The 10,859-nt window shown below is 42.6% G+C and overlaps 1 protein-coding gene across 1 annotated transcript; it reads right to left on the reverse strand.

Moving 5' to 3' along the window:
• Window positions 1-3,961: 3,961 nt before the first annotated feature.
• LOC115795063 (cortexin-3) lies at window positions 3,962-9,547 on the reverse strand. Its single transcript, XM_030750835.1, has 2 exons — window positions 9,283-9,547; window positions 3,962-4,290 (listed from the first exon to the last, which is right to left on the reverse strand). The coding sequence occupies exon 2, from the start codon at window positions 4,211-4,213 to the stop codon at window positions 3,962-3,964; it is 252 nt and encodes an 83-aa protein (XP_030606695.1). The 5' UTR covers window positions 4,214-4,290; window positions 9,283-9,547.
• Window positions 9,548-10,859: the final 1,312 nt, after the last annotated feature.

A 10,859-nucleotide genomic window follows, 5' to 3' on the forward strand; every position in this document is an offset into this window, starting at 1 on the left:
TAGACATGATGATATTAACAGACAGTCTCAGAAGTCTGTGCACCAGGTTTTTAGTAGCTGCAAATTTAGGTATTTTATTTATATCTCCTCTGTGAATCACCACCTTATCGTGGTGGAGGGGTTTGTGTGTACCAGTGATCCCAGGAGCTATGTTGTCCGTGGGCTTATCCCCCTGGTAGGGTCCCCCATGTCAAATTGGTCCTGGGTGAGGGGACAGACAAAGAGCGATTCTATAGTAAAACCATGGTTACTGCAGAAAAACCATAGTTAACCATAGTGGATTTTCGTAAGGGGCCTGAAGAGAAGACATGGGCCCGCCCTCCTGTAGACCCTCCACCCGTAGGAGGCGTCGTAGGGGTCGGATGCAATGTGCGTTGGGCGGTGGCCAAGGGTGGAGGCCCTGGTGGACCGATCCCTATCGAGACTGGCTATTGGGACATGGAATGTCACTTCTCTGGTGGGGCAGGAGCCTGAGCTAGTACATGAGGTTGAAAGATACCGGCTAGATATAGTCCAGCTCACCTCAACGCATAGCCTGGACTCTGGAACTAGTCTCCTGGAGAGGGGCTGGACTCTATTCCAGTCTGGAGTTGCCCTCGGTGAGAGGCGGCAAGCTGGGGTGGGTATTCTTGTATCCCCTTGGCTTGCTGCCTGTACATTGGCGTTTTCACCGATAGACAAGAAGGTTGCTTCCCTGCGCCTTTGTGGCCGGGGAACAGGTCCTGACTGTTGTTTGCGCTTATGTGCCAAAGGACAGTTCAGAATACCCACCCTTCTTGGAGTCGCTAGGCAGGGTGCTCGAGGATGCTCTATCTGGTGACTCCATTGTCCCGCTGGGAGACTTCAACACTCACGTGGGCAATGACAGTGAGACCTGGCGGGGTGTGACTGGGAGGAACAGCCTGCTTGATCTGAACCCGAGTGGTGTTTTGTTATTTGACTTCTATGCAAACCACAATTTGTCCATAACAAACACCATGTTCGAACATAAGGATGTCCATAAGTGCACGTGTCACCGGGACACCCTAGGTCGCAGGTTAATGGTCAATTTTGTAATCGTATCATCAGATCTGCAGCCGTATGTTCTGGACACTCAGGTGAAGAGAGAAGCTGAGCTGTCAGGTGATCACCACCTGGTGGTGAGTTGGATCAGGTGGCGGGGGAGGATGCTGGACAGACCCAGCGCACCTAAACGTATTGTGAAGGTGCGCTGGGAACGCCTGGCAGAAGCACCAGTCCAGGAGATCTTCAACTCCCACCTCTGGCAGAACTTCAACATTCCGAGGGAGGCTGAGGATATTGAGTCTGAATGGATCATGTTCAACACCTCCATTGTTGAGGCTGCTGATCAGAGATGCTACTGCAAGGTGGTTGGTGCCTGTTGTGGTGGTAATCCCTGAAACAGATGGTGGTCACCGGAGGTGAAGGGAGCCATCAAGCTGAAGAAGGAGTCCTATTGGGCTTGGTTAGCCTGTGGGACTCCAGAGGCAGCTGACGGGTACCGGCAGGCCAAGCAGAATGCGGTTCGGGTAGTGGCTGCCCGAACTCAGGTGTGGGAGACTTTTGGATGGCCTTGAAGTGATTCTGGCAAACCGTCAGGCAACTCAGGAGGGGAAAGCGGTGCACTACTCACATGGTCTGTAGTGCAGGCGAGGCAGTGTTGACTTCAACTGAGGCTATAGTAAGGCGGTGGAAGGAATACTTCGAGGAATACTTAATTCCACTGACACGCCTTCTGTAGTGGAAGCAGAGTCTGGGGATGGGGGGTGGGGGGGGTGGGGTGGGGTGTGTGACTTGCCCATCACTGGGGGTGTGAGGTCACTGAGGTGATTAAACAACTTCTTGGTGGCAGGGCCTCTGGGGTGGTCAGGATTCGCCCTGAGTTCCTGAAGGCTCTGGATGTTGTAGGGCTGTCTTGTTTGACACGCCTCTGCAACATTGCGTGGAGATCTGGGGCAGTGCCTCTGGATTGGCAGACTGGGGTGGTGGTCCCCATCTTTAAGAAGGGAAACTGGAGGGTGTGATCCAACTATCGAAGGATCACACTCCTCAGCCTCCCCGGTAAGGTCTATGCCAGGGTGCTGGAAAGGAGAGTCTGGCTGTTAGTTGAACCTCGGATTCAAGAGGAACAATGTGGTTTTTGTCCTGGTCGTGGAATGCTGAACCAGCTCTTTATCCTCTCAAGAATATTTGAGTGTGTGTGGGTATTCGAGTGTGTTTGCCCATCCAGTCTAACATAGCATCACAAAAAAACAACAACTTTACAATCATGTGATGTTGATGCAGGTCAATAGAAAAAAAATGGTCCTAATAAAAGGAATATTGGCATATCAAAATTTTAGAGCCTTTATTGCAAAACTAATATGTTTTGTTCTGTGACCTAATGTAGGCATTACACATTCTGAAGTGATACTTGGTTGGAACAAGATCATGGAGCGCTGTCTCTCTTGCTCTACATATATATATTTATTTATTTTTTTACTTTAACAGGTTGTATGACATCTCTGTGAAGTGCAAAGACACCGCCGCATCAGCATTTCCAGTGTCTCAGCTACCTACAATACTGTAAACAATCTACACTATAAGGCGCACAGTTGAAAAGTTGCCCAACAAAAGAGCCACATCAATTCATAAAGGGTCTGATGTGAAAATGCATCATCATCATCTTCATCATCAACACTCTGCAGATCTGGCATACCAACTGTCAATATACCAACTGCAGGCAGTAAAATGCTGTTTAAGTTTATTTTAATGGAAGGACACTACACACACACACACACACACACACACACACACACACACACACACACACACACACACGCGCGCACACACACACACAAACAAACAAAAACAAACTACATCAAAAGACAAAAATATGAACCCATTTTCTTTCTTTTTCACATCGATCTTTTTCAAATTAGGCACACGGTACAGCACAGTAAACTTTTTTTTTTCTTCAATACCTCTTTTGGTTGCTGACATCTAAAGACGCGGACACTGAAGGCCCCTCCATGGCTGAAAGGACAAATTGTTTTTGTTTTTTTTTTCTTTTTTGATCACAAACAGATCAGTTAGTCACTCGCTGCTGGCATTTATCTATCCAAACCTAAACATTAAAGGGAGCCTTCCACTGCAGTTTCCTTCTCTGTGATTATTAAACCTGCTTTATGATCTCAATACCAGACTTTTTTATGGCCTTTCCTTTCTGTGGTGATGCTTGAGACCATCACAGGATATCTTATACAATATAAGGCAATAAATTCCTCTTCCTCGCCTCAGTCGTACCACTCATAAAAAGTCTTTTTGACCTTTCGTGTCTGTGCATAAATCAAGAAAAAAATACATTGAAAATGAAAGACCTAAAATAAACCTTGACTATTCAACCTGCAAATACTTTTTCACTGTTTTAAACACTGATTGTCTACATTATCAATAAAATCTAAGGATGTAAGTAAACATGATAGGATGTAAACACTGTTAGTATCCAACTGGCTTGGATCTCAGAAGATATTTGACCCTGTATGACGCGAGAAAACAGTCCCACACATGAGATGGAGGAGGAGCGAGGTAGTCCACAAGACTTGATGGAAGGGAAAGGGAGCTATGGGTGAACCCTAACTGGCTCTGGTGCATCACTCGGGCTGAGGACCATGTTAGTTTGTGGTTTGATTAATAATCTTCATAGGGTAGTTTGGGTTCTCTTGCTGTGGTTGAGAATTGTTTTGATTTGGCAGGGAGAAGCTGCTGAGCTCATATCGACAACAATACCCTGTCAAAAAAATTTTCAGTCTTAAGTTTCAGAAGATTTTTTTTTTTTTTTGAAAACTTTGATTTTCCTGGCAGTCTTTTGTTTGGACAAAGTGCCCTGTAAGCATCAAATCAGTCTTTTCATGTGATTTTTTTTTAATGTATATATATATATATATAGATAGATATATAATTTTTGCACCCTTAGTTGTCCTCACACAATGCGGTAATCAAATGTGTCTTTTTCAGTATGGTCTGTCCAGTTGGATGAGGGCATACTGCGGTAGGGGTCTAGTAGGATGCGGAAACAGCGCACAATGAGCAGGGCCAGGAAGATGAAGAGCAGCAGCACAAAGACAAAGGCAGCTTTCTGCTCAAGCGTCAGGTAGGAAGGCACATGATGGCCACCACCCGACGAGGACAGCGTGCTGCTGAAGAGGCCCTCAGCCATCCTGGGCACATCCATGCTTGATCGTCTCGGCTCCAGCTCTTTGTCGGTTGCTTAAAGACTTTTGAGGGGAAGATGGACTCAGTGGAAAAGACCTGTGTGAAAATCCAGATAGATGCATTACAGATCATGTCTTATGTGATTTGGCAGAGATTTGAAAGAGTAAACCAATAATATTCAAAACTCCTGAATTTGTACAGATGACAGAACAAAAAACTAGTGCCTCGGGGAATGACAAAGTGGCTTCATGTTTAGTTTTTTGCAACTCCAGGCATAAAGCCTGCTCTGTGTGTAAAGAAGGCCCAAAGGACTCTTTTGGCAATGGAATTCATGAGGGAGTTTTAGTTATACAACATTTATTGGAAGCAATACCGCTCTGAAGGTAGAAATGTCACCAGCTTCATTAAACCACAGCCTATTATTATGGAATTTGTAACCTTGCCTCCTATGAATTGCATTCATATACAACCAACCGGCATCAGCAAATTAAATTCTGTAGAAACGTTTATTTTAAATATTGTCATGCATGAGGAAAAATGAATTTCTCCTCAGACAAGGTTACATGAATGAAACATGAATTCAAATAGGCTTACAGCTGCCTGATGAAGGATGGATTACCAAACAGACAAAGTGGAGAGTTGCTACAGGCCCCCAGAACTGCAGGGGGGCAGAAATGTGTATCGAAAGGGCAAATTTAATAGAAATTTCTCTGAAGTTTAATATCTATTACGCTAAAGGGCTTTATTTCATGTTGCTTTATCACATCATTTTAATTTAGATATTCTAGGTGGTTCTTATACAGTGCATATGTTGGAACACTTCATCATACACATTAGGAAAAGGGGTATGATGAATTTCTACAATTAAAAATTCTCTATATATCGTTTTACCGCAATGTTACAAAGCCCCTGATCTAACTGATCCAAGTCTTCCTCAGCTGAAAAAAAAAATCCCCATCAGATGCACTCGCTCCTTGTTTCCTAAAAAAAAAATAACACAAACATTTCCCTAGACTTTGTGGGCTCATTTTAAAGATTAACATCTTCAGTAGGAACAACTATAAAAACTGAGAAACTGGCAAGAAATTGCTGGGTTTTTTTTCTTTTTAGATTTGATGTCAATAAAAAGCACACTATAAAACCAGCCTTATCCTTATGAAATTATAAAAATAATTCCCCGTATACTCAAACAACCCAGGTTTAGTTCACATCCCATTCCATACAGATTTAGGATATTCCCGGGTTCATTTAAGGATCCTATAACATTTACAAGGTTCCTCAGGGTTAAATCAGGCTGAAATGGGGAATTATTTAATATGCAACTGCAGTATCTGGGTGGATATGCTATTTAAATGTCATCTATGAGCTTGGAACAAAAGACACTGGGGAATGACTTCATCTCCCTCCAATATAGGGCATGTTTTTTTCCTCATGACCTTTTCTTCATTATATATATATTGCCCCCCAAAAAGGCTCTGCGGATAGTTTGTTCTAACAAAAAGAGCCTAATGCGATGAATCTGGAGGCAGCTCGGTTGTCTGCTTTATAGAGAGAGCTGCAGGTAAATGAATCCATTCCTAAACAACCAGCAGGACTCTTCAATGTTTGATGTTTTTTTCTCCTGCTGAGCAAACACTCGCTTTGAGTTATTATTCCAAACCAGTTTGAAAATTATTATTTTCTACACTCCACAGGAATGCTACGGAGAAAATATTATTATTTAAACCTTGAGATCACTCGGATATATCAAGGTTGTTTATCTCACTCAACTGAAAGCGATTTTTCGATTTGATTTGCATATCATTTTCATAGCTTTGCAAATCATATTTATTCACTTACTTAAGTCCCACATTGTAAGGCCACAGTTATGCCACTCCAACAAATATCAGCTGGGACATGCATCATGAGCGGGCACGCTCGCGTTAACTTGTGAGGCCTTAAAATTAAGTAATGTCCACTTATAATCTCAAGCCACCTGTTGCATGTGTGTGGTTTTTGAGTTCAGTTGCGGTGGCTTTGTTTTATTAAAAAAATGATTGAAAGGCCTCACAAGCTGAAAAAAACAAAGATCAGAGGAGTATCTGAAAATGCTTTCCTGTTTTCTTAATCCTCATGCACATTTGTTGGAGGTCCTTACCAACAGGTTACACAGCAAACCAAATTATTTGGAAATAAAGTGGCGAAACACCCTTTATAATTGTCTGTAGTCGAGTTTTTAAAACATTTTGTGTCCAAGTCACAGCAAAGACAAGCCAGATTTTCAAGGCACACCTGTATTCATATCTGTACAAAACAGCATCTCTGACATCTGGCATGTCATCATAGTTGACCTTTTGATTGTCTTGTCAGATGATGGTGCTTATTGATTATCTGGGACCTATTAATGCTGCTTTGCAATAAGCTCCACCACCTTGTAACTTGCCTCAATCACCTCATCAGACACTTTCACACAGCCTAACAAACAGGTCTTGGTTCAGATCCAGGACTCTGCTGAAGAAGTCCAAATTTTCCTCTTCAGCTTGCTTGGCAACATTAACAAACCCCTTCCAACAAATGACTTTGACACCCCCCCCCTCCCGTCCAGCTGCAGCAACAACCCAGAAAGCAACGTGTGTTTGGCTCAAATGTGGCCCACATATGCAGTTTTCTTAGGGCTACATTTGCTGCTACAGCATCTACCAAATATGGGCCAGATGTCAGGTTTGTTGTGACATTTGGGTCACATCTGGCACCCCCAGCACCTGCCATAACCCATGTCTAGCATGACTTATAACACGTGGGCCACAAAGCACACCTGGACTTTCCTCACCATTTGGGGGTCGCTGGTTTACGGCATAAAAAAAAAACTGCACGAACACAATTATTTTAGCTTTGTAAAACTACAATGTGACAGCTTATATATATCTTTTTTACTTTCAAATAAAAGGTGAAGAAGTCATCCTGCTGTGATTACCTCACGATGGACTACACTTTTTCTTAAGGTTGTGTAACGTGGACCTGGCATCACTTGTGTACTGAAAAACTTTGCATCTTTGGCTTCTCCCAGTCATTTTCACGTCTAGATTTATTACCAGATTATCGATGTTCTCTCAGAAATGTTTGCATAACCCAAACTCCAATCCTTTTTGGTTGTGTCCTTCAGTTATGCTTCTGTAAGTGTGACAAGCCATCACAGACACCGACAAACACTTGGGGAGGAGTTCTGAATGTGTTATGAGACAACTCAAAGTGACAAGACGGGCAGAAGAGCTGTCTCTTTCTGCCTAAAAGGAGGAAAAAAAAAATCTGTTAGCAACTCTCAGGAGAGACGCAGAGAGAGCGAAGGCTTCAGCCATGCCTCGCTGATCAGCAGCCTGTAATCCATCACACTTAAAACTCAAAAATGATATTTCACAGCAGTGATTCATTGCCCTCGTGGTGAAAAATGATAAGGAACACAGCTGTTTTTCTTTGTCTGCTGGTTTACTGTCAAATCGCAATCTCACCGTATTGCCCTGCAATGACACAGTGAGGTTACAGGGTATTAGCACTTTGGGCCAGAAACCACTTTGCTATTTGTTACAAGGTTATGTAATATACTTCAAAGACTCCAAACATTTACATCATCAGCAGCTCCATGACTAAGCGCTCAGAGTTTGGAGCTTTTCTTGACAGCATTTCACAGGGATACACTAAATATTTTAAGCTGCCAGTGACAAGTTTAGAAGGAGCTTTTCATTTTAAATGAAAATGTTAGGTCACATTATCTGTCTGTGCTTTGCTCAGCAGCAGCAGAATTTCAGGAAAAGCAAATTGCCTCTGTAAGTCTGAAATAGCCTGTAGATGACAGAGATACAAATACACCGTGTTGAATTTTAGAAGCTGTGTAAGGACACAGTTTTTAAAAAATTTTTTTTTAGTTCAACTGTACAAAACCAGCAGCAGTTCTGTGGTGAGGAGACATGAAACCGTGTCAGACGCCGAGAGTAAAATTGACAGAGAAACGAGTGTGACGGAGATATCGAGCCAAATTTAGAAATGATGCCAGTTATGTTGAAATGTTGATGTAACCTGTGGGCTCTGCGTGTGCATGAAGTGATTATGACTAATAGAGAATTCAAACGGCATCAGAGGAAGTAAAATTAAACCGTTACGGAGAATTTTTCAACATGTTGATCGTGTTGCAAAAAAAAAATCTGCTTTATAAACAATTTACTGCAGAAATGACATTATACGAGATTTAACAACAATGTTAATTAACTGTAAGTCAAAAGATTTTTTTTTTTTTTTAAATTAATTTTACAAGTGTCTTTCATCATCGTGGACTATTTCTTTGCAGACACTGTTTGTGTATGGAACAATTAAATTTTTTAATCTTTAAACACACACACACACACACACACACACACACACACACACACACACACACACACACACACGGTATTCATTTAAAAATATCTGCTGAAGAAGATTAATTGAAGAAATAAAAATTCTTCAATTGCAATAAAAAAATGTTCCATACTTTATGTAAAGAAAGCAAAACAGGAAACGCTGCAAAATTAATAATATATGTGAGTGCAGGCACATGCAAAAATAAACATGTAATATATGTATATATGCAAACGAGTGGCGATATAAATAAGAGTCCTCATACTGATACATTCTTATTTATATCGCCTAATTAATCCAAATCCTTGTAATGCAACTGTAATCAAAGGTAGACACACCCGCAGAATCAACGCAGGAATGCTTAACAATCCAGCGCCAAATGATGAACCGCCATTTAAATGAACCAACATATATGCTATTCAGTCTGAAAAGTGGCCCTGCTGTTTCAATAAAACGGCTCTAGATTGCCCGCTTTCCTGAGCCCGTGTGCCTATGAGCCGCAGCTGGACTCCTCGCTGCACACGTGGATGGATGAAAAATGTGTCCAAATACCATCTCTTTCGCCTCCGGTGCGTCTGAAGGCACCTTTCACACCTTTACAGCCCGAAGATCAAACCACAAAATGAGCGCATTCTTTTTTAAAAGGCTCCATGTCGAAGGTGAACGTGGTCAGACGCGTATGAGCGGCAGGTGAGACTGACCGAGTCTGTGAACACTAACCTGTTGTTATCAGGGGAGCTCGGGAATCTCCGTCAACGGCAGGTCTCCATTCCGGTGGATCCGACGATTCTGTTTTCAGGCTCTTTCACCGAAACAACAAAAACAACGACCAGACGCGTCCTTGCAGACCGCAGGGCTCCTCACTACATGACAGAAAAAGCCTGGCAGAGCTTCTTTCCTCTGTCTTTGTTGACTGAGCCGGGCAGACCTCACCCTCTGCTGCTCGTTTTTTTTCTTCTCTCTCTTCTGCTCTTGACGCGCCGCTCATCCCCGCAGACACACAGGGAGGGATGTAGTGGTACCCAGTCGCTACTGGCAACCTGTTGCCATAGCAATCCTCCAGGTAGGCTATATATTGCAAGTGGATGAGGGAAAGGTGTGGCCCTCATATACTACATGCAAACTGAGTCATAATCACATATATGACACATATTTAGAGGTAATTCGAACATTAGATAAAAAGTGACACTCTCAGGAGGACTTCAACTCAAAGGTGAGAAGAACATTTTGGGACATTTAAATGTCACGTTATTGTTAATTGATCTTTTTTTGATCTTTTAATTGTCGCACACTTTATTGTAAAACAGTAGTGCATTCATAAAAAATTAACTGTAAACTACTCCACGGACGGCGTGTTAGGTTGGTTGTATGCAGTTATGAAATTAAGACCTAAGATCTAAAGAGGAAACGGGTTGGAGTCTTTGCTGTCTCACAGTGACAAACACAAATCCCCTCAGAGATGCTGGGAGACGTGACGGACCATGAAGGGGTCAGAGTGACTGTGCTGAGCAGCAGTTTGGGGAAATCACAGGTTATATAATGTCCTCGCTCAACTCTGTGTCCAACAGCTGTGCTGCATCGCCACCTGGTGGCGGTGACTGAAGATTTCAGGTGTGTGATTTGTCCAGAAAATCCACTGAAACTCAGATTGCTTAACATTGATAGATTTTTAATTAACTTTCTTTATCTAGTTTTATATATTCACTTCTAGTAAGTTTCTTTATTTACTTTTGTTTAATTTCAGATTTTGTTTAAGACTTGAATTGTATATTTATTTTAGTCTTTATTTATATTATATGTTATTTATTATTACTTTCCCATTGCATTTCCATCCACTTCTCCTGTTTAGGGCTGCAGGGGGGCTGGAGCCTATCCCAGCTGACATAGGGAAAGGGGCAGGGTACACCCCGTACAGGTCGCCAACACAGAGACAGACAACATCCACACTCTCATTCACACCTATGGGTAATTTAGAGTTTCCAATTAACCTAACCCCAGTAAGTGCATGTCTTTGGACTGTGGGAGGAAACCGGAGTACCCGGAGAAAACCCACGCAGACACGGGGAGAACATGCAAACTCCACACAGAGAGACAGGGAGGGGCCTGGGCCAAGGTGGAATCAAACCCAGGCCTTCCAGATGGTATTCTAACTGTGAGGCAGCAGTGTTAACCACTGAGCCACTGTACTGCCCTCCCTTTGCATTTCCTCTAATTTATTTCTCAAAATGCATACATATAAAAATTACTCACTCACCCTTTAGGTGGTCTTTTATCCTCCTCTGCCTGGGAGCTCGAGG

This window comes from Archocentrus centrarchus, chromosome 16, assembly GCF_007364275.1.
Source record: "Archocentrus centrarchus isolate MPI-CPG fArcCen1 chromosome 16, fArcCen1, whole genome shotgun sequence".
Lineage (NCBI taxonomy): Eukaryota > Metazoa > Chordata > Actinopteri > Cichliformes > Cichlidae > Archocentrus > Archocentrus centrarchus.